Source organism: Schistocerca serialis, chromosome 8, assembly GCF_023864345.2.
Source record: "Schistocerca serialis cubense isolate TAMUIC-IGC-003099 chromosome 8, iqSchSeri2.2, whole genome shotgun sequence".
Taxonomy (NCBI): Eukaryota; Metazoa; Arthropoda; class Insecta; order Orthoptera; family Acrididae; genus Schistocerca; species Schistocerca serialis.
The window spans coordinates 519,294,222-519,320,057 of NC_064645.1; the positions used below are offsets into that span (position 1 = coordinate 519,294,222).

General features: G+C 36.7%; 1 protein-coding gene across 1 annotated transcript in view; it reads left to right on the forward strand.

Moving 5' to 3' along the window:
- LOC126417102 (dynein beta chain, ciliary-like) overlaps positions 1-25,836 on the forward strand; it is a 739,775-nt gene that overhangs the window by 269,814 nt on the left and 444,125 nt on the right. Inside the window, exons 17-18 of the mRNA XM_050084997.1 lie at positions 448-613; positions 791-914. Coding sequence (XP_049940954.1) covers positions 448-613; positions 791-914 — 290 coding nt within the window. The remainder of the gene's footprint in view (positions 1-447; positions 614-790; positions 915-25,836) is intronic.

A 25,836-nucleotide genomic window follows, 5' to 3' on the forward strand; every position in this document is an offset into this window, starting at 1 on the left:
AGAGATATGAATCTGGAAGCAAGGTAAAAACTACATATGTTAATTTAGACCACTATTCACCTAAAATATGCATGTTTGTGTGTGTGTGTGTGTGTGTGTGTGTGTGTGTGTGTGTGTGTTTCAACTTCATTTCTTTATCCCTTTATCCTGCCTCGAGCTCAAAATTTTTTCTATAGTGTGAGTAGTGATCTAAGTTTATTTAATTGGCTTTATCCCTACTTACTGTAAAACTAGATACTAAGTTCTTTTATTTAAATAAAAGTACTGATTAGCAGTTGTTGTCATCCAGGCACTGATAAAAATATGTTTCTATTTATTATCGGTATTAAATAATGTTTTCTTGTTCTGTGAGCAGTATGAAGTAGTAGATAATATCATGAAGCATGTACTATAGATAAGAGTTCAAAACAGCAAGCTAATGCTAAATTACAAATATTAAAATTACAGGTATACTTGTCGGGATGAATACAACCTGATGAATACTACAAATAATGAACTTAAAAATCTAGAGACCCAACTAGAGGAAATAAAATCGCAAGCTGATTTATTTGAAGTTAATGTGCCAGAATTCAAACAAATTACACTTTGTCGAAAGGATCTTGCTATGTTGAAGGTATTTGTTAATAAACTTATTACTGAGTGGAAAATTTAGTTTAATGATGATACTGAGCTTTTAGTTTTCTTAATATGTTATTCATATTAGTGTGTTAAAAGTAATTCCTATGCTTGTACATTGATATTGATGCCTTTCTTTTTTGATATGATGCCTTTCTTTTTTCCAACTTTCAAGACTTTATGGGATTATATCAATGTTGTGCGATCAAACATTGATGACTGGAAAACAACTCGATGGAAAGAAATTGATGTTGAGGCTATGGATCAAGAATGTAAGAAGTTTGGGAAAAGCCTTCGTGGTATGTATGAATGTACAACAAAGTTCTGCATTATAAATTCTGCGTAGTCTCCTATATACAGATATATTTAAATCAGAGTTTATTTTGAATGTTCAGAAATGTCAAATTGTGTATTTTACAAAATGCAGAAAAGTAGTATCCCAAGACTACACATCATTGAAACACAATTTAAATTAATCCATTTAAACAAATACCTGTATGTAACATTTTGTAGTGACGTGAAATGGAATGATCACATAGGCTCAGTCATAGGTATGGCTGTTTGCAGACTTTGATTCATTGGAATGATCTGAGAGAATGTTGTCAGTCTGTAAAGGAGACTGCTTACAAATCACTTGTGCATTTCATCTTAGGATATTGCTCAAGTATGTGGAACCAATACAAAAAAATCAGTGGATATTGAAAGTATTCAAAAAAGGGCAACTCGGTCACTGGTTTGTTTCACTAGTGGGAGAGCATCATGGAACTCTAACTTGAATTGTCAGACTCTCTTTGGCACCAGTTATCCTACAAGCATATACTTGTAGAGTTTCAAGAACCAGTGTTTGGTGAAGAAACTAAAAATTTTCTTCAGCTCCCCTAGAGACTGTGAAGAATTTAGTAAACTGATTACATCATGCACAGAGGCATTTAAGCTGTCATTATTTCCACACTCCATAAGCAATTGGACTGAGTTACTATACTGTGGTTTGCAGAGCATGTATGTAATGTATAATTATTCTGCATAATGCATTTGGGGATCTGCTCAGGATTTTGGACTTTGTGTCACTTCTTGCTAGTTTGAGAAACACCACTTTGGCTACTTCCAGGACTAAAAGTCCCAACAAAAATGCATTTTGCTTTCAGTGTAGAACTCTCTCATAATCAGTACTTTCTTACATGATAGCTTCTACATTGTATTTTGCAACTTGAGAAGCTGCTGTGCCTGTCTTGGAAGCATTTACTCAGATGAAGTGAGTTGCTGTCATGGAAAATGGAATAAGTTAAAAATGTTTACAGCAAGCTGTTCCAGCTACTGCGCTCCCTGCTCTGCAGAGCACTGTCACTCAGTGTGAATAGTCAAGTGGGTCAGCACACAGTATGGCGAGCCTTGTGATCAGCTGAGTGCACCTTATGTGATTGCCAAGCTCATACTTAGGGCTATGTGAAATTAGCAGAGAAACGTCGAAAACTTAGAATTTTGAACTTCAAATTTAGTATTTATATTTTTTGGTATTTTTATGCATTTAAATGATCCTAAACAATGTATACACACAAAATTCTTACCTTAAAGTTTGAGTTTTTTTTTCTTTCTCACTATTCAGTATTAGTTCTCATTCAAATTAACACACATTATAGGCCTTCATACAAATGTTGATCTATTCAATGCCATCGTTGAAGTTGTTTCAATAGTATCTGGCATCATTGACCTCCTCGTGTCACTCAACAACTAAATTGTATGTTGAGAAGTATCTCTCTGCATCCACACTATTGACAAGTGCCCGAACTGCAGATAAAGCAGCTATTCCTAATGCATTGTATTTATTCAAAAATGGTCTGATGGAATGCTTTCAACTTGTGGAACTTTTTTTGCTATGTTAACAACAGGAGATTCATTCAAACTAAGCTATGCACCACAAACTGCAGGGTTGAAGAGGTAGTCAATGTTGTTTTTCATAGCAGCAGATTTGAGACAATTTTTTGCAGATACTTTCTGTGCATCATTTTGGAACATGTCAAAACAATTAATAGTGCCTGCTGAAAAACAACTTTCACAAATTTTTTTTAATAGTAATTTGCTACTCACAAGTTCCTCCCCTTCACAATTGTGCAAGTGGGTAAGTCACACCATTTAGTGCTGTAATTAAACTGACAGTACTAGCACGTATGTCACTCACAAATTTATTCTGTAAGATGAGTAGATCTGATGCAGCTTCATTTTTAAATAATCACGAATGAACTCAGTGGAAGCATTTTTTTGTTCCAATTATCTGAAAAATTCTGTGATTGCTGGTAAGTTTGTGTCCAAGTACTGCACTGCATGGAACCAAGGATTCCATTTCATGTTTATGGGATCAGGGAAAAGTTTTTTTTCTGCAGGTGAGGAAATTTCTCTTGAAAGAACTGAAGAAATGCACTTTTCATTTTGCTTGAGTGCAGAAACACCATTTTCATCATACTGGCAGTAAAATTTAGCTCCTTTAATTCTTTTAGGAAGATGTCACCAACTAAGTTCATTTTGCCCACATGCAGCATTTGAAATGTATTAAATTGCCTCCAGTCAATATTTTAAGTGTGTCAAAACAATATCCCATGTACACAGCAGAGTCTGATGTTAGTCCCGCAACGTTTTCATATTTAATGCTGTAGTCTTTTAGGGTGGCTACCAGGGCCTGAGCACAAATCATTGTCGAAAATAAAACTGCAATTACATACCTGCCATTTGTGTCACAAATTTTGTTGGTATTATCCAGAATAGGAGCTCCCTTCACAGCATCTTTGATATCTTCATTCATTTTGTTACTGGACTGTCTGACATATTCTTGACAAAGTCTATCTGAACTCGGTATACAACCAGCACTGGGTATATATTTATTAAAAATGACCTAACTTCAATATTATCTAGTTTAGTCAATGGAATGTTTGTCTTTAAACACATTTTCATTTTTATGGGATTATCTAGCATCTCACCAGTAGAAGTCTGCTTTTTATACCAAGTTCATGCAGTGACTGCAGATGCATTTTTTGCCTTGTGCCTAGCACTTTCAATTGTATTTTTTTAAATTTTCCTTCTTCTCCCAGTTGAGTTGCACATTACAAAAATGACACACAGAAGAATTTTTGTTGTGAATGTAAAACCCTTCTTCTTTCGGATAGGCATTGCATTGCTCCTGCAAACTGAATTGATGACTATATCTGTCTCAGTCAGCATCTGCTAACAGTATTCTGTACACTTGGCGATGAATATCTGCAAATCATTACATCACCAAGTCTCACGACTGTTGCTGACTACTACTGATCACTTCTAGGGGTCTGGGGAATGCCCGTGCCAAGCTATAGTTCCCACATATCATGTTTGCCACTTTTCCGACAAATGTTTCTGTGATTAGCGCAAGGATGGTGTATTTTTGTCTGGATATGGAATGAAGTGAATAGAAGTGAAGCAAGAAATTGATAAGCATCAAATTCAAAAATTCTACTCTACTATACTTCACATGCAGGAAAGCAAGAAGACATACTCTTTGAAGTCATCTAGTAAAGTTTTATAAGCTACCGATTGTGAATTTCTACTGTTGTTGTTGATGTTGTGGTCTTCAGTCCTGAGACTGGTTTGATGCAGCTCTCCATTCTACTCTATCCTGTGCAAGCTTCTTCATCTCCCAGTACCTACTGCAACCTACATCCATCTGAATCTGCTTAGTGTATTCATCTCTTGGTCTCCCTCTACGATTTTTACCCTCCATGCTGCCCTCCAATGCTAAATTTGTGATCCCTTGATGCCTCAAAACATGTCCTACCAACCGATCCCTTCTTCTCCCCAATCCTATTCAATACCACCTCATTAGTTATGTGATCTACCCACCTTATCTTCAGCATTATTCTGTAGCACCACATTTCAAAAGCTTATATTCTCTTCTTGTCCAAACTAGTTATCGTCCATGTTTCACTTCCATACATGGCTACACTCCATACAAATACATTCAGAAACGACTTCCTGACACTTAAATCTATACTCGATGTTAACAAATTTCTCTTCTTCAGAAACTATTTCCTTGCCATTGCCAGTCTACATTTTATATCCTCTCTACTTCGACCATCATCAGTTATTTTACTCCCTAAATAGCAAAACTCCTTTACTACTTTAAGTGTCTCATTTCCTAATCTAATTCCCTCAGCATCACCTGACTTAATTTGACTACATTCCATTATCCTCGTTTTGCTTTTGTTGATGTTCATCTTATATCCTCCTTTCAAGACACTGTCCATTCTGTTCAACTGCTCTTCAAAGTCCTTTGCTGTCTCTGACAGAATTACAATGTCATCGGCGAACCTCAAAGTTTTTACTTTTTCTCCATGAATTTTAATACCTACTCCGAATTTTTCTTTTGTTTCCTTTACTGCTTGCTCAATATACAGATTGAATAACATCGGGGAGAGGCTACAACCCTGTCTCACTCCTTTCCCAACCACTGCTTCCCTTTCATGCCCCTCGACACTTATAACTGCCATCTGATTGCTGTACAAATTGTAAAAAGCCTTTCGCTCCCTGTATTTTATACCTGCCACCTTCAGAATTTGAAAGAGAGTATTCCAGTTAACGTTGTCAAAAGCTTTCTCTAAGTCTACAAATGCTAGAAACGTAGGTTTCCCTTTTCTTAATCTTTCTTCTAAGATAAGTCGTAAGGTTAGTATTGCCTCACGTGTTCCAACATTTCCACGGAATCCAAACTGATCTTCCCGGAGGTCCGCTTCTACCAGTTTTTCCATTCGTCTGTAAACAATTCGCGTTAGTATTTTGCAGATGTGACTTATTAAACTAATAGGTCAGTAATTTTCACATCTGTCAACACCTGCTTTCTTTGGGATTGGAATTATTATATTTTTCTTGAAGTCTGAGGGTATTTCGCCTGTCTCATACATCTTGCTCACCAGATGGTAGAGTTTTGTCATGACTGGCTCTCCCAAGGCCATCAGTAGTTCTAATGGAATGTTGTCTACTCCCGGGGCCTTGTTTCGACTCAGGTCTTTCAGTGCTCTGTCAAACTCTTCACGCAGTATCTTATCTCCCATTTCGTCTTCATCTACATCCTCTTCCATTTCCATAATATTGTCCTCAAGTACATCGGCCTTGTATAAACCCTCTATATACTCCTTCCACCTTTCTGCCTTCCGTTATTTGCTTAGAACTGGGTTGCCATCTGAGCTCTTGATATTCATACAAGTGGTTCTCTTCTCTCCAAAGGTCTCTTTAATTTTCCTGTAGGCAGTATCTATCTTACCCCTAGTGAGACAAACCTCTACATCCTTACATTTGTCCTCTAGCCATCCCTGCTTAGCCATTTTGCATTTCCTGTCGATCTCATTTTTGAGACGTTTGTATTCCTTTTTGCCTGCTTCATTTACTGCATTTTTATATTTTCTCCTTTCATCAATTAAATTCAATATTTCTTCTGTTACCCAAGAATTTCTATTAACCCTCGCCTTTTTACCTACTTGATCGTCTGCTGCCTGCACTACTTCATCTCTCAGAGCTACCCATTCTTCTTCTACTGTATTTCTTTCCCCCATTCCTGTCAATTGTTCCCTTATGATCTCCCTGAAACTCTCTACAACCTCTGGTTCTTTCAGTTTATCCAGGCCCAACCCTTAGATTCCTACCTTTTTGCAGTTTCTTCAGTTTCAATCTGCAGCTGATAACCATTAGATTGTGGTCAGAATCCACATCTGCCCCTGGAAATGTCTTACAATTTAAAACCTGGTTCCTAAATCTCTGTTTTACCATTATATAATATATCTGATACCTTTTAGTATCTCCAGGATTCTTCCAGGTATACAACCTTCTTTAATGATTCTTGAACCAAGTGTTAGCTATGATTAAGTTATGCTCTGTGCAAAATTCTACAAGGCGGCTTCCTCTTTCATTTCTTCCCCCCAATCCATTTTCACCTACTATGTTTCCTTCTCTCCGTTTTCCTACTGACGAATTCCAGTCACCCATGACTATTAAATTTTCGTCTCTCTTCACTACCTGAATAATTTCTTTTATCTCGTCATACATTTCATCTATTTCTTCATCATCTGCAGAGCTAGTTGGCATATAAACTTGTACTACTGTAGTAGGCATGGGCTTTGTGTCTATCTTGGCCACAATAATGCGTTCACTATGCTGTTTGTAGTAGCTAAGCCGCACTCCTATTTTTTTATTCATTATTAAACCTACTCCTGCATTACCCCTATTTGATTTTGTATTTATAGCCCTGTAATCACCTGACCAAAAGTCTTGTTCCTCCTGCCACCGAACTTCACTAATTCCCACTATATCTAACTTTAACCTATCCGTTTCCCTTTTTAAATTTTCTAACCTACCTGCCTGATTAAGGGATCTGACATTCCACGCTCCGATCCGTAGAATGCCAGTTTTCTTTCTCCTGATAACGACGTCCTCTTGAGTAGTCCCCGCCCGGAGATCCGAATGGGGGACTATTTTACCTCTGGAATATTTTACCCAAGAGGATGCCATCATCATTTAATCATACAGTAAAGCTGCATGTCCTCGGGAAAAATTACGGCTGTAGTTTCCCCTTGCTTTCAGCCGTTCGCAGTACCATCACAGCAAGGCCGTTTTGGTTAATGTTACAAGGCCAGATCAGTCAATCATCTAGACTGTTGCCCCTGCAACTACTGAAAAGGCTGCTGCCCCTCTTCAGGAACCACATGTTTGTCTGGCCTCTCAACAGATACCCCTCCGTTGTGGTTGCACCTACGGTACGGCCATCTGTATCGCTGAGGCACGCAAGCCTCCCCACCAACGGCAAGGTCCATGGTTCATGGGGGGGAATTTCTACTATCTATCTTGAATTTGATGTTTTTTTCTTGCCTCACTTTTATTTTTTCATTATTCTCTCCAGATACAAATAAAACATCATTGGTTTAGTGTTCACTTTTCAGTGACACATGTTGTTTTATCTACTCTGTGGTAACTCGATGTGCATAAATGTGTGTATTGGACAGGTTAGCAGAATATTGTATCTGTCATATATGTAATTATGTAACAAGTATTTGTCTGCAGTTGTAATTATTTCACATATAATCATGAGCATATTATAAACAGTACAATTCTAGTGTCTGTACATTCAGATGTTCTAGCCCGTAAGTTATAAGTTGCACAGAAATATACTAATTTTAATAAACTTTGCTGAAATATGCCAGTCTTACACTTTATCGCAATTTGAAATTGACCGAAATCAGGACCCACTATACCCAGGTAGTGTTGGAGTAACCGTTTTTTTCACTTTCAAAACATTTCACACTTATAGCATTTATGAATTTCACGTAGCTCTACTTGTACTGTTAGCTGCTGTGATATAGCATCACACTACACTGGGAAACTAGGAAATAATAAAGTGATAAGAACCAACTGTTTCAGAAGAAATTGAATACATTTATTGGGCTTCAGGAATTTAACATTTTGCTTTCAAACTATAGCGGAAATACCAGGTGTTCAGAGCATTAATGCATTGTCACGTCATGAAGAAAAGATCATTCCTTAGTTTTTATTCTCTTCATTGCTGAGAAAAGTTGCTCAGATGAGTAGGTATACTCAGCCATTGACATGGTCTGTGTGGCTTTTTGTGTAGTTTGGGAAATGTTTTTGCTGAAATCAGTGGTACCCCAGTGAGAAATTCAGCTTGTTGCACAACTTGTCTTTAAAAAAAGTTGAATTTTGCAGATCTGTTGCTTCTAACTGAAGTGATGATGGCAAATTATTGGGTGAAATAGAAAGGGGTGCTGAACAGTTTTATTTCCATTTTGAAAATGGCAAACTCTCAGCATCATGTTTAAAAAGACATGGCAAGCTGCTGTAACTTGGCTTGGTAACCACCAAAAGGGGCCTTCAGATACTCTTGAAGAAGCCAAATGATTAAAGACTGTTAAAATTCAATTACTAATTCACCTCTGAAACAAATCTAACTTTCCAAGAATTCTCAGATTTGGTTGTACATGTCATATATTAGCAGGCTCTTTGTCTGTAATGACACATTTAAATTGTTGAAAGGCATAGTTCTGTCAACTAGGAACACAAGGTCTGATACGCATTATAAATCTTTTAGACAATGCATTTCATCCCTTTCATTCTGAGAAAGAGAGATATGACAAGGAAAACATCAAAACTTTTTCTCCAACTAAGGCAACAAACTGTTCTGTGGCAAAGAATGACCCCACACTGCGTTTCCATATCCTTCATGCATAATTTTAATAGGTGGTGATTTACACCATGGTGCCATACAAGATTCACATTCTTGACCACCACCTTCATTACATCAGCTGGTCCCACTGTTTCAGCACACATTGCTCTTGATGAGTGAAGCAATTAATGGTCAAAATATCTTTCCCATATTCACATTTGAGTTTTTTTTTTAAACAGGAGGCAAAACCTTGACGACAGTAGGTCATATATGGTGCGTCTTCTGAGGCTACAGAGTGGAGCTTATCCCATGGCAAATTCATGTTGTCCACAGATTCACAAAAAGAGTCCTGTTGCAGTGTAATCAAACAGTACACATCCAAGAGTTCCTCATTTACTATTTTATCCGTTTTCAGTAACAGTCTGTCTGCCTGTCTGTCTGTTGATACAATCAGCAACCAGTTGCACGAAGGACATTGTATTCCTTTACTAGTTTTAGGCAGCTAGTGCCCTTCTTCACGAGAGTGTACAGAAATTTTATTCCTTTACCGATTGCAGGCACCTAATATCCTTCTTCAGAAGGCTGCACAAGTTGCAAAAGAATATCAAAATGTAAGAAAGAAAAGTTTAAAAATTTAATGATTAAAAAATGATACATGCTTATGATTGCCACATTAATAGCAAGCGTCAAATAAGTAGGTGTAGGCAGCATATTGCTGTGGTCCTAAAGATACAAGAACTATATGTGATGCAATAATAAATCCATTAATGGAAAAAGAGCAAAAATGCTTATGTGTGGATCATAGTGCCTGTAAAAAAATAGTATAGGGGAACCAAACAAGAGCAGACTTCATATCAGAACTGAGGGTAATCAGCTAATGACATGCATGTCTTGCAGTTGGTCTCAGGGTGTGGGGAAAAGCATGATCAAATAATGAAACAAAAACGTAAGTAATTGCAGTTGTCATAAGGCATAAAAGATAGAACATTGTCATTTGTTAGGTTACAGTCACCACTACAACTTACTCAGAGGGAATTAGGTTAGGAAATGAGACACTTAAAGTAGTAAAGGAGTAGAGAGGATATAAAATGTAGACTGGCAATGGCAAGGAAAGCGTTTCTGAAGAAGAGAAATTTGTTAACATTGAGTATAGATTTAAATGTCAGGAAGTCATTTCTGAAAGTATTTGTATGGAGTGTAGTCATGTATGGAAGTGAAACGTGGACGATAAATAGTTTAGACAAGAAGAGAATAGAAGGTTTCGAAATGTGGTGCTACAGAAGAATGCTGAAGATTAGATGGGTAGATCACATAACAAATGAGGAGGTATTGAATAGAATTGGGGAGAAGAGGAGCTTGTGGCACAACTTGACTAGAAGAAGGGATCGGTTGGTAGGACATGTTCTGAGACATCGAGGGATCACCAATTTAGTATTGGAGAGCAGCGTGGAGGGTAAAAATTGAAGAGTCTGACCAAGAGATGAATACACTAAGCAGATTCAGAAGGATGTAGGCTGCAGTAAGTACTGGGAGATGAAGAAGCGTGCACAGGATAGAGTAGCATGGAGACCTGCATCAAACCAGTCCAGGACTGAAGACCACAACAACAACAAGTATGTTTAGGACTTTTTATAAATTTATGAACTTGCTATTTCACTGTAGTAGAAATACACACTACTGGCCACATTTCCTTTTCCTTATAGTTATTTTTGACCCTTCATTTTCACTAATGACTAGAAGTTGTTTCTCTGTTTACTCCAGTTATTGCTTCTTACCCCTTGGTGCAACTTGTGCACCATTTCTGTGACCATATTTCCTTCCAGAACACACTATTGACCTCTCTGTGCCAGTTCAGCAATGTGTTCTAAATCTTATGGTATCATATAGTTGCAATAAATGTCACTAGTTACAATTTTTTTGTCCTTTATATGAGGGTCACTCCAAAAGAAATTCACACTATTTTTTTAAAAATCCATCTTTTATTCTACATGTTAGAAAGTTTTACAGTGTGTAGATACATTCTTTAGGGACAATATTTTCATTTCTCCACATAATTTCCATCCCTCTCAACTGCCTTACGCCATCTTGGAACCAGCGCCTGTATACCCACATAGTAAAATTCTGGACCAGCCTGTTGGAGCCACTGCTTGGCAGCATGCACAAGGGGGGGTCATCATCTTTAAACTTTGTTCCACGAAGAGAGTCTTTCAGTTTCCGAAAGAGATGATAGTCACATGGAGCCAGGTCAGGACTGTAAGGCGGGTATTTGTGTTGTCCATCCAAGTTTTGTGATCGCTTCCATGGTTTTTTGACTGAGATGTGGCTGTGCATTGTCGTGCAACAGCAAAACATCCTGCTTTTGCCGATGTGGTCAAACACGACTCAGTCGAGCTCGAAATTTCTTCAGTGTCATCACATATGCATCAGAATTTATGGTGGTTCCACTTGGCATGATGTCCACAAGCAAGAGTCCTTCAGAATCGAAAAACACCTTAGCCATAACTTTTCCAGCAGAAGGTGTGGTTTTGAATTTTTTTTTTCTTGGGTGAATTTGCATGATGCCACTCCATTGATTGCCTCTTCGTCTCTGGTGAAAAACGATGGAGCTATGTTTCATCACCTGTCACAATTCTTCCAAGAAATTCATCTCCACCATTCTCGTACTGTTCCAAACGTTTGCTGCATACCGTTTTTCTTGTTTCTTTGTGAGCCACTGTCAACATCCTGGGAACCCACCTGGCACAAACCTTTTCTTATGCCAACACTTTCAGTATTCTGCAAACACTTCCTTCCCCTATCCCAATGTAGCGTGACAATTCGTTCACTGTGATGCATCTGTCAGGAGTCACCAATTCATTAACTCTCTGCACACTGTCTGGTGTATGTGCAGTACAAGGCCTGCCACTGCGAGGACAATCCTCAATATTGCCGTATCGGCTTTCATCACGTAACCTGCTTGCCCACTGACTAACTGTACTACAATTGACAGCAGCATCTCCATACACATTTTTCAACCTCTTGTGTATGTTTACCACTGTCTTGTTTCCACAGCACAGGAATTCTATGACAGCACATTGCTTCTGACGAACATCAAGTGTAGAAGCCATCTTTAAGACATGCTGTGACAGTGCCACTCACAGGAACAGGTTGAACTAAATTTGAAAACAAGCGGGAAGGATGTATCTACACACTGTAAAACTTTCACACATGCAGAATGAAAACTGTATTTTTACAAAAATAGTGTGCATTTCTTTTGGAGTGACCCTCGTATATTCCAGTACTATTTTTTATACTACAGTGGAAGTATAGAATCATGCCCAGACTTCCTTTCCTCTGTAGTTAATTTCTGACACTTAATGTCAGTTACTGACTGAGAATTGTCTCTCCATTTGCTCCAGTTAGCTTCCATTGCCATGGTGTACTTGGCACTTTGTTTTCACTGACAGGTTCCCTGTTAGCACGCTGTTGGCTTTACTACAGCTGTTTTGGAGATTAGTTCCCAAATTTCCGATCCACAGCAGCACATGTCATTTGTATTAGTTTTTTTCATTTATCATTAGGTGTTTACATATTACTTGATACGTAGGTAATGCACAGTTTCATTTATTCCTTGTAACAACTGCAGCTGCATAAGTTTTGTCTTATTATTTTATTGTTCTTCTGCCTCCACCCTGAGACCAAGTGCAAATTATACATCTCATTAGTCAAGTAGATCCAGTTCTGGAATGATGTCTGCTCTTGTTGTTTGATTCCCTTCTGAAGAACAACAAGAGGTGCCTGACACCAGTAAAGGAATAAAGTTTCTTATGTGTAAAAAATTGCTGATTATGTCAACAAATAGTTCCTCATTACTTTCAATCCATATCAGTACTGCACATGAATACTGAAAGATGAGCATAGTCAGATCTATTAGTGCTTCCTTAAAGTATGAACGAAAATGCAACAACACTCTGGTGTTTTCTCCTGAGCTTTGTCTCTAAATCTGTTGCAATGTCCAGGACTTGACAAGACACTGTTTGCATTGAAAGGCAAACACCTTCAGTTTCTTGCAGATCTCTTGAACTCAAACATTCTGAACTGCTACCATACACGATTTTATGATAGGTGCCACTGAATATGACACTTGTTGCTATAATGTAAGTGACTTTTTAGCTTGCTCAAACTGCAGCCTCACTTGTGTTTTCTTCGCACTCATTCACCTGAAGATTATAAATGCATCACAGTACATGAACTAATGGTGCATATTTCTGTGCTCCTATATTAAGAATTTTTTAAGCTTACTTATCCTGTTAATGTCATTCCTAAGTCTGGCAACCAACTTTCTGCATGCTTTCCCTCCTATCTCATTGTAATGCACTACATGAAGGCATGTACGATGCTATATGTTGTACTTTATTAGAGAATTGACATATGAGGCACTGCAAATGGCCATAAATAGAAATATCTCCTCCAGTTGAGGCTTAGGGCTTCTGTGACTAACAGTTGCTGTCATTGTACATGGACTGTTGCACTGAGCAAACTGGAGTGCTCCCCAGTCCATGGGTACTATTAGCACATCCTGGTTTAAGGATGTCAAAAATCTGCCTGTCTGAAACTTAATTTAACCTGTACAACATGACTTAATATTAGGCATCATTTAGTGTGGAGAGTAGTAGTCAGAAGCAGATGTCTTCTCTTTCAAATTTTATTCTCTATGGCTCCCTTTAGTACCATGCAAGTTATACCCTGATGTCTTAATGTTTTCAACAACTAGAGTAGTGAGATTCCACATAACATGCAAAGATGGGTACCAAGCATAGTAAAAGCAGTTGCAGCAACAATAATTATTGTCTAATTATAAGTGTAAATTGGGGGTCGTGTACTCGTATTTCCTCACCCAAAACTATGGACCTCAATTGAGGCAGACCGCCAGTCTCCAAATGGCCTCCTCTATGATTGTTTCTTCTATTAAATTGACTATGGTTATCCCCATTATTCCTATTCTCCTGATGTTCAAAGTTTCTCTCCCTATTACCATTTTGACCCTGATAGAAGTTACCACTATCTCAGTTTCTGTAGTTGTTACCATTGTGATCTCTATCATTTTGATTATTATGGTACATGCCTCTTTCTATTGCCCTGTCCAGCCTGTCAACATATCGTAAAAATTGTTCAAGGCAATTGTCATGTCCATGTACTAAATCCCAATGCAAACTCTTTGGTAATCTCCTTTTTAGTGCATCAATCAAAGTCATTTCATAAATGGCCTCTCAGGCTGTGGTAATTTCTTAAATTGATTCTTACAAAACTTTTTCAGTGTACCGTCCCTATTCCTATAATTTGGACCATTCAGAAATTCACTTTTAATACTCCCTTGATCAGCTTCTGACCAAAATTTATTTAATAAACTTTTTTCAACATTTTGGTATGTTTCCCACTGACTTAAATTTAGATTTTCCTAAGACAAAGCTTCACCTTCAAGACATGTTTTAACAAATTTAATCTTTTGGTCATCACTCATGCCTGATACAAAACTATCTCTACAGTGGTGTAGAAAATCCACTGGATGTAAATTGTCTGATGAAAAACTTTTGAGTGGAATGTTGCACCACGCAATACCATTGTTTGGTTACAGGTTGTTGTGAATGCAATTTTCCTGAACTACTGAATTTTTTTGATCTAGAACATTTACACTATTTGGCATACTATTTTCAACATTTAAAATTTTTTGATCTAAAGTACTGAAGTTATGTTCCATTTTTTCCTCTACAACCTTCTGTTGAATTCCAACATCATTGACATTCTTCTCCTGATATGCAATTAACTCATTTTCCAAAACAATAAATTTATTTTCTAATACATCCACTTTTTCAGTCACACTTTTTAATCCATCTGACAACCCATTTTTTAGTTCCAAAACCTGATTACTAAGTTGGTCTATTTGGTGTTGTACCCTGTCCATTTTACTATTGTTTTCAGTTTGAATTTCCATTAACTGATCATTGACTGCACTAAATTTGCTATTGTTGTCCGTCTTCATCTCTTCTAAGTTTACTAAAATCAGCTGCAAAATATCAATTTTCACTGTTTCTTTGCTGGCTGCACTTTCACTTGGTTCAAACATGACTAGGCTACGTTGTAAAGCTTTCACTTCATCACCACTGCCCTTGTCTCTATTCATTTTCCTAGCAGTCCCACGAGTCCACCAAGAAAAATTAATTTCACAAATGGTTTGTACTTATCTTTTGTGATGTCCTTCATCGTAGTTGTAAAGTCCTCTTTCAGTTGATCTGGTCCGTCATTATTGATTTTATCTCATCTCTGTTGATATGATTTTGTTGGGCAGGTCTAGGGTATTTTTTCATTGAGTGATTGAAGTTCATTTACATAAAAACCTCAGACACAAATAATTGTCCTTTCTTCTTCTGCAGCAGACAAAACTTCATTGTCAGTCAACAGATCATGGCTGATGCCCATACAAGACTTTACCCTCCCACACTTCACTTTTAAAATGCTCTTAGTGTCTTCATTATTTCCAAAAGCTTTGAGAGTCATAAGATTTACTAAAGGAAAACTTTTTACTTAGCTACATTCTCTCTTCTTGTTGTTGGCTCCAAGTCTTGTGTCTAGGGGTACATTCTTGTGGCTGAAATTTTGATTTTATGGGTTCTTGTTGAACTGAATAACTGATGAAAATTTGCCTGTTGCTATGAATATCTCTTTATTTTATCCCATTCTTCAAAATCACACTGAATTTACAATTTTCTCTTCTATCACACCACAAATTACATTATTACAGACACAATCAAAAACATGTCTGATTCCATCAGAGACATGCCCACTACTCCTAACATTCTGCAATACTCACAATATTCGAAAGAGTTTACAAAGTAATTGAGGTTACCAACTTCCTTCTCCAAGAAGAATATTCACTTAAATATGTCAATACTTTGTAAATGAATCCAGAAATAAATTTCATAGTTAGTGTAAGATTGTGCAATTAATAATATGAATTTTAAGTATGCCAGAAATTTGACAATTACAATTATATTTAAAAGAAGATTAATTTTAACTTTCTGTTTAGAGTACTAACAAATTAATTTCCTTTTATACATTTTAGGATGAAAGATAATACATCGTACACAAAATCATATGATGTTCATTCAGTTAGACAGCTGGTATAATGTTCACCTATACAAGAATCGATAGTATACATGGTATAGGTTATTTCTATGTAAAAAAAAAAATAATTTTAGAGGAGGGTGACCCATTACATCCCCAACATGCTGTTCACAAGAGATCTCCACCCCCTCATACTCTTATGGGTTTATGGAGAGCCCTATAGGATTCATGGTGTCATTTCCCTCCAGCACTACTGCAGACATTAGTTGAGTCAATGCCATGTCATGTTGGGGCACTTCTCTGTACTGGTGGGGGCGCTACACAATTTTAGAGAGGTGTACCAGTTTCTTTGGCTCTTCAGTGTATAATAAAATACTATGTGAAAGAAACTGCAAAAATCTTCAGTCAGATCTTGCTAGGATTTCAAAGTGGGGCAGAGTTGGTAACATTCTAGAAATGTAAAATTGTGTTCTTAAAAGATCATGTAGGCTCAGTCATTGGTAAGCCAGTCAGTAGACTTCAGTTTATTGGTAGAATACCGGAGAAGTGCAGTTAGTCTGCAAAGCAGATTGCTTACATTTGTGTGAGAAGTTCTAGAAGACTGCTCAAGTGTTTGGAATCTGTACTAAACAGGACTAACAGGAGACATTGAACATATACAGACTAGGGCAGCATGCATGGTCACAGGTTTATTTGATCCAAAGGATACTATCACAGAGGTACTGAAGGAACTGAACTGGAAGACTCTTGAAGACAGTTGTATAGTATCTATGGAGAATAAATAAATAAAAATAAATAAGAAGTCTATTAACATTTCAAGAACCAGGTTTAAATGATGATCTTAGAAATTTACTACAATCCCCTACATATCGCTCACATAGGGATCATGAGAATAAGATTAGAATAACTACTGCACACACAGAGGCATTCAAGCAGTTATTCTTCTCATGCTCCATACGTGGATGGAATAGGAAGAAACCCTAATAATCGGTACAATGGGCCATACCATCTGCCATGCATCTCATGGCGGTTTGCAGAATATAGGTTTAGATGTAGATGCAGAACATGTTGGACTGATCTGCCTGACGCTTAGTGCAGAACACTGGCACATACATGAAACTGATGTTTCTGATGTCTATTCCTTCTTGTGGCAGCATAGATCAAGGGGTTGCTCCGTGCGCTCCTCTTCTGGTGCACTGTGTTCCATGCAGAGGTCACAGCATTGCTGGTGTTACCTTGTAAGCTGGAAGCTCCCATATACATTTTCTTAACTGTTATTTTACCTGGTCTCTGATAAATGTTTTTAAATCATTTCCCATCCACAAAAGTATGTGCTGCGTCAAACACAACAACACAAAATGTGCTTTGATTTGAGAGGCACTTATTCATTACTATAATTGGAAACATAGCTTGCTATATCTCCTTCATTGTGGTGAACTTCTTTATCACTGTGCTGAAGTTTTGGTATAGACTATCTGCTTCCTGCATATGTGTATGTTGACCTTTGTTCATGTAGCGGATACTAATTGTTGCCTGAATAAGTCTGTACCAGTTTAAAATTCCTATTTTGCGACTCATTTAAATGTGGCACTGTTTTAACCAGGTAATTTTAGTTTGTGTGTGTCAATTTATAGTTGTTATCAAAACATCAACTTCATCAAAGATCGGAAGTCTTGCCTTGGTAAGACACATCATGTCCCTCATAGTTTTAATTACAATTAATATCTATGATTTATTTAAGCTTCTGGCTGTAACATTCTACCTAAGGCATATTGGACTAAATGTGTAGTAAGGAGACTTACCATTATTTGTTTTCACTGAGGAAAAGCAACTGTAAAATTATAAACCGTCACACACAAAATATGGGCAATAGATGGATGAAATTTAATGATTGTTCTAAAGTTAACTTTACTCTTTATAAATTTCTCTTAGAACATTGATTAGTGAACCTCTCCCTATTTTAACTATTTCTGGTTAATTTTATCTAATTTGCAGCTCATTTACAACCTTTAACTACCACAGACTTTACTGGTAACCAAATTTTCTCAGTAAGATATTATCTACTCAATTAACAGTTCGATGGTAGCATCCTCAGCAAACTTTTAGAGTTCAAAAAACACCACCTTTCTCTTGAGTACATTAATTACCTCTCATCTGTTACATTGCCAGATGCTAAATTTGTTTTGTTTGCAGATGATACAAACATTGCAATAAGTAACAAGTCAAGTACAGAATTAGAAATTACCACTAATCTAAATTTCACTGCCATTAATAAATGGCTTAAAGCTAGTTCACTGTCATTAAACTTTGAAAAGACCCAATATAGCAGTTCAGAACCTACAAGAGATTTCCTTCCAGCATGTGCATAACATAGGAAGACATGCAGATCAAAGAGGTTGACATTTTTAAATTTCTGGGTTACAACTCGCTTGTAAATTCACTTGGGAAGGGCATACCATAGAACTGCTGAAGTACCTAAACAAGTCTATATTTGCAGTGAAAATTATGACAGATCTAGGAGATATAAATATAGAAAAATTTGCGCACTTTGCTTACTTTCATTCTATTATGTCATGCAGGATCATATTCTGGGGTAACTTGTCAAATCGAGCAAAAGTTTTTAGCTTGCAAAAGTGCGTAATAAGACTCATTTGTGGTGTAAGTTCAAAAACATCGTGTACAAAGCTGTTCAAAAAAACTTTGCATTCTAACCATTGTTTCTCTGCATATTTATTCCTTAATCAAATTTGTTGCAAGCAATATACCTCTAATTCCAACCTATAGCTCAATACATAGTGTCATTACTAGGAATTGCGAATTGTGTTTCATTCATCTCATGATGTACATTTGCAATCCATGTTGTTTGAATACAAGACATGCCAAAAATTTATAATACAGTTACAATGATTTTACACTAATAAATAATAGTACTACACTTAATATTGCGCCCTGCCCGCGACACAGTAACATACTATTTTCTTTTTCTATCAGAATATTAAGGTTTAAAGACATAATTTAACCACTGAGTCAATGAAATGTGCTGCAAGTCAGCAAATATGTATGCCCAGAACATTATCATCTTTTTTTTGTTCTATATAAGAATGCGCACTCATCTCTTCTTTCTCTTCTTTAATCACGCGCCTTTCCAACAGCATCGTACACTATCAGACTCCTATTTTCTTACATTTTGTGGGATCTGAGGTTTTTACAGCATACAGAAATCTTGAAAATTTCTCTGATATTCAGCTGGGTAGCGTCGTCCGAAAGGTGCGATATTTCAGCAAGCTGACTTCTTGCCATCTTCAGGCATTCTTGGAATCTGATTGATCTCTGATGGATTGTGACTTTATATAATCTCGGCCCCTCTCCCACAGCCTCCATCTGGGCACTTCAGAATGGTCTGCGGCTGGTGGTGGGGGAAGGGCGGCACTGGGTGGTGGGGGAAGCACAGCGCCCCGTGACCCTGTGACAGATTATGGGTTGTAGTCCTTCCGCGGCTACAGCCACTTGAGGATCTCTGCCATCATAGTGACAATGCTTCTTCTTCTTCAGGTGTCCTGACAGGAGTGGATTTCCATGTAGACTGTCGTTATGTTTTAGTCATACTCAAAGCTGGATCCCAGGCTTTGCTTAACTGGAAACCACTGTCTTTATTTATTAGTTCATCATGCAGCTGGATCTCCACTGCGTCTTTGAGGATGCAATCCCAGAAGCTGTTGGATTTCTGTGACACCTTTGTGCCATCAAGTTCATGTCATATCCATGTGAGATGCAGTGATCTGCCATGGCAGCCTTGGTTGGCTGTGCATTGTCTGTGTGGCATTTATGTTCACTAGATCTATCCTGTACCGTCCAGATGGTCTGGCCTATATACATTTTCCTGCACTGGCAAGGGATACTGTAAACTCCCAGTTTCCGGAGTCCTAAGTTGTCCTTGACTGATCCTAATAATATTTTGGATGATGCTACCCGGCTGAATACCCAAGAAATTTTCAAGGTTCCTTCCATTTTGTTTGAATGAGCTAAACTTCTATTCCCAATGGGAAATCATTTAATCACTCTATTATTATCCCCAATTGTGAGTACTAATATGACCTTTTTATGAATGAGGGGCATGAAAGGGAAGCAGTGGTTGGGAAAGGAGTGAGACAGGGTTGTATCCTATCTCCAATGTTATTCAATCTGTATATTGAGCAAGCAGTAAAGGAAACAAAAGAAAAATTTGGAGTAGGAATTTAAATCCGCGGAGAAGAAATAAAAACTTTGAGGTTCGCCGATGACATTGTAATTCTGTCAGAGATAAAGGAGGATATAAGATGAACATCAACAAAAGTGAAATGAAGATAATGGAATCTACTCGAATTAAATCGGGTGATGCTGCAGGAATTAGATTAGGAAATGAGATGCTTAAAGTAGTAAATGATTTTTGCTATTTGCGGAGCAAAATATCTGATGACGGTCGAAGTAGAGAGGATATAAAATGTAGACTGGGAGTGGCAAGGAAAGCGTTTCTGAAGGAGAGAAATTTGTTAACATCAAGTATAGATTTAAGTGTCAGGAAGTCGTTTCTGAAAGTATTTGTATGGAGTGTAATCATGTATGGAAGTGGAACGTAGACGATAAATAATTTAGACAAGAAGAGAATAGAAGCTTTTGAATTGTGCTGCTACAGAAGAATGCTGAAGATTAGATGGGTAGATCACATAACTAATGAGGAGGTATTGAATATAATTGGAGAGAAGAGAAATTTGTGGCACAGCTTGACAGAAGAAGGGATCAGTTGGTAGGGCATATTCTGAGGCATCAAGGGATCACCAATTTAGCATTGGAGGGCACCGTGGAGGGTAAAAATTGTAAAGGGAGAACAAGAGATGAATACACTAAACACATTCAGAAGGTTATAGGTTGAAGCAGGTACTGGGAGATGATGAAGCTTTCACAGGATAGAGTAGCATCGAGAGTTGCATTAAACCAGTCTTTGGACTGAAGACCACAACAACAACAATGAATACTTTATTCTTTTGCTCCAGAGTTGAGCTAAGATTATTGTAATTTCCAAGTATTGCACCGAAATGTGGCACAATTCTTCATTGTGTTCAAAACTGTGAGAACTATTCACAAAATGTTAGATTTCTGTACAAATTATTTACTACATTAAATAATAATTGTTTAACTTAACATTTCTGCTGTCATTTTGTAACAGCAGTCCAATTTAAAAATTTATAGATATTTCTTTACTACATTTTTTCATACAGTTCCAACGCGATACTCATGAGATTAAATCAAATTATTCTGAATTTCTCGTGAGGTGAGAAGACAGTTAGAAATTTCCCTGAGATTACAAAAAACTCAAATTAACCATTTTTCAGCACTCTGCTTGCCTACTGATCTTCAGTTCAAGCAAAAAACGTAAAAAGAGTAAAATAAATTAAGAAGTGAAGTGACAATATTGTGTGTTCAATAGTATTGTGTGCATTTTCTGATAAAAATATTTTTTATTATAAAGTCAAAAAATGTGGCATGTCTGTGAAATATCTAATTGATTTACTTTTAATTAAGGATAAGACATGACACTTCTAATTATTCCATGTACTAATAGTTGTGTGTGAATATTTAAGTATTAAAGGTTACTAGTCTCATGCATATATTTAAATAATAGTAGAACAGAAAATTTAATTGGGATACATTAAGATTGAAGAAATTTTTCTTAACTGTTATTCAATTACTGAACTACTGTCAATATATGAATATACTATAAGCTTAGGTTATACCCATCATAATTTACACTGGCCGAAGCATAAATTTCCACAATTCCATACTAATATTCATACATATTTATAAAATATACCATAGTCAAAAAGATTCAGTATATACAATAAATAATAACACTTCAAGGATATTTGTCCTGCATGAATTCATCCTTTGAGTAATAACATTTTGGTGCCAGTACCTCATGTAGTTTTCTTTTAAGTGGACCTAAATTCATCTGCATCAACTTGATCCCTTTTAATTTATTACAAATTTTCATTCCCATGTATTGAGGTCCCTGGACATACAGTCTGAGGTGATGAGTGGAGAGCATAAACTTTTGCTTGTTTATAGTATTAAGTGAATGGACAAAATGGTTTCCGTCAGTTAATTCATGTCTGGTGTACAAAAATATAATAATCTCATATATGTATAGGGGTGGCAGAGTTAATGTTTTAAGTTTAATAAATGATGGACGACATGGTTCTCTGTGATTTGTAGTGCACAAATTTTGAATGATTTTTTCCTGTATTTTTAGTATCCACATATGATTGTCGAGTTACCCAAAAAACAATACCATACCTAATAATACATTCAAAGTAGCTTGCACATGCTACTCTTTGTATGCCCGTGTCAGTTGCAGTTGATAATATTTGCACTGCAAATGCAAAGCTGCTCAGTTTGTTTGCTAAGTGCCTGCCAGCTCAAACTTTTATCTACAATTAAACCTAAGAATCTGACTGAGTCAACTTCTTCTATATTGTGGATGTTGTGAACAATCTTAATCTGCTCACATTTTGACTGTTTGGTTTTGAATTGCGTCATGTGTGTCTTATATATGTTTATATTCAGCTCATTTACCTGAAACCAAGTTTCTAGGGTACTGAGGATACTGATCACAGTTTTTGGAAATTTTTTCCAAATCCTGATTTTCAACTAAGAAGTACCATCTGTGAACAGAAGTGATGGGGAGCTGATATTTAGTAGTAAGTCATTAACATAGAAGAGAAATAGGACTGGGCCTAATATGGAGCCTTGTGAAGCACCCTGAGATATTTTTTTCCAGTCTGAAAAATAATGTTGTCACATGAACTGGTGCACATTGTGAAATTTACAACATGGTCATTTGTCAGGAAAAATAAAATTGTCTTGAACAAATTATTATATTTATTGAAGAAAGCAGTTCATATTCACCATGTTCAACATTTATAAGAAAAGGTTTTGCTCTTTTAGTTGTTTAAATAACAATTTAGTCAGTTTTTCTGACTTACGTTCACTTTCATAAAACCTTTCACAGACAATTTGTTTGCAAATTAATTCTCGCATTGTTCAGAAAAATGAAAAAGTAGCCACTGGCCACCTCCTTGTAATTCTTGAAATGGTGTATCAGCACACATTTTAGCTCCAACATCAGCTCCACCTTTTGTCATGTTATACTCGACTATGATTTCAGGTTTCTTCATCCACTGTCACCATGTCATGCACAGCAAACAAAAGTATGATACCCCTTTTTTTGGCAAGGAACTTATGAAACTAAGATCTTATCCTACTGAAACCCAAACACTGCACTTCCAATTTCTTTTCTTTTGTTTGGGAGAAATTCTGGAAGAATTTCACGTCTGTTCTTCATCATTGTACCAATGCAAGTGATAGTCTTCTTCGGCAAATATTCAGAAATTAGGTAGGTTGTGTATCAATTGTCAGTCGTAAGGTTCCTGTCAGAATTTTCTATAGGCACCATATATTTTTTCACTATGTCCTCAGCAGCATTAGATACCTGAGATTGTCCTTTGGTTGCATGCCGCAATAAACCTCCAGATTACTGCAATAAAATGTTTTCCCATCACACAGAGAAAACATTTTTGTCCCATATTTAACTGGTTTGCTAGGTGTGTACAGAATCAATCTACAGTGGTCTCCATAGGGGTGAAGCATTTCATCTATCTTGATGAATTCACCTGGTGGTAAGAACATTGACAGTTAGCAGCAAAAGGATCCAATACTGTACGAATTGCAACCAACTTATCAGTTTTTCTCCTGTCATTCCTCATTTCTATATCAACAAACCGAATACAGCATAGGAAAAATAGAAACCTATTGTAACTCATTGCAATCCTAAGCAGTAACGTGCACAGAGTTCCAATATGTCACCATGATGGCATTTTCTTCTTCCTGTTCATAGAAAAAAATCCCAAACACAGCCAGTATTTCATCACTTTATTACTTCTTTTGTATGAGAATTGCTGTGTGTCTTGCTGTTTATTTATATAGGTATTTGTGTAGTTTATGATTTCTTCAATAAAGTCAAGGTCAATTACTTTCAAAAAAAGTGCTAACTTCATCAGCTATACCCATCACCTTTCTCTTCGGATCTGGTGGAATGTGCAAATTTTTTTTCTGTTGGTTTTTTATGTTTTAGCACACTTGCTTTTACACCTATGTGAAACTGTCTTTTCAATAAAGAACCCTTGTATATCTGCTGTCTCTTCGGGATCATCACCATCCTCATCTTCAAGTTGAGATTCGCCACCATGGTCCTATTCAGTGTTTTCATCAGTCAAATCTATTTTACTTTCCTCTGTGTCTGAAAAGTCTGGATGGACTTTATCATCACCTTCTTTGAGTAGCTTGTGTATTTCTTCATCTGACACACCCTTTGAATAGGAACAAAACAGCAAAGAAATGAAATCAATAAATACATTCAGATGTCAGTGTAAACAAAGTAACATTTAATGTGCAACCAACAAATTGAACTGAAGCCACTTTAACAATGGCGAGAAAACATCAACAACGAATTACATCGCAGCAATGGTGCAATAGCTCAAGGTTAAGGCATCAATTAAGCATAAAAACTGCTGCTGTTGTACTTCTTACAACAGTGCACCTGCTCGAGTTTTAAGCCATTGTAGGGCACTGCCCTAATGCCATACTTTTCAAGTTAGTAAATAAGCAATTCATAGTTTGTAAATGAGCAGTTCATGCTTTACAGAATCAAATGCCATTTGAGGTCACAGAAAATTCCTCTCATCTTATTTCTCTTGTGTAACAATGTACTTATTTTCTCAGTGAAACTGTTCACTGCATCTATGTTGCTTTTTCCCTGCTGAAAACCAAATTGATTGTTTAGAATAACAGAATATTTTGCTATGAAGTTTTGGATTTGGGCAACAGCAAGTCTTACAAATACTTTAGGTATGACAGGGAGAATTGAGATCGGATGATAATTTCACATGATCTGTCGTGATCCCTTCTTGAAGAGTGGTTTGACTTCAGCATATTTTAGTATCTCAGGGAAACAGCCCTCTTCAAAGCATTGATTAATTATTTGAGTTAGTGGGTTTGCAATTTTATTGTGTACTGCTTCAATAACTTTGGTGGGTATTCCCTCCCGATCAGCAGTTTTTTTTTTTTTTTTTTTGTTTTTTTTAAAATATTTCTTAATGTTAGAACAATATAGAAATTAGAACAATGTACATAAAGACGTAAAATCACTTACCGAGCTCCAAAAAGGGGTTCAATATTCAAGAAAATGCATTTTCAATAAATTGCTAGCAACTATTAAAAACTTTGTTTCAGATAAAGCACAATTTAAACGGAGTCTGAAAGACTTGTTGATAGGCAACTCCTTCTACTCTTTAGATGAATATCTTAACAGGGACTATTAGACCAGCTTAAGTAAAAACTTCTGTTGGATTTCAGTTTTGACAGCACTTGGTTACAAGAGTCAAGATCATGTATTTTGTGTGTGATAAATTTGTAAAAGTGCATGCAATGTTTCATTCTGACAAGGTATGAATTCTGTAAATATTTACTGTGATTTATTCACCTATTCTGATAATTTCTTGACAAACGTTCAGGGCATTGAGTATTATATTCCAATTTTTTATGCTACGCTTGCTGACTTGTTCCACACCCATGATTTATATGGGTCTGTAGAACAAAAACTGGAGCTAATTTAATTTAATCTTATCTAATCACTCAAGTGTCTTTCAGTGTGCTTTTCATACCATGTGCACACATTTTGATGCTGTACATTGGCAGTGATCCCCTGTTCTGCATTCTCTTACCCCTAGATCTCCACATGAATCTTTTTGAAAGAAAATAAATAAAAATAAAAAAAGAGTATCAATGTGGGATGTTTTAGTGAAGCTTGACACTTAGTGGAGGCTTCAATGCAAAATGCTTTT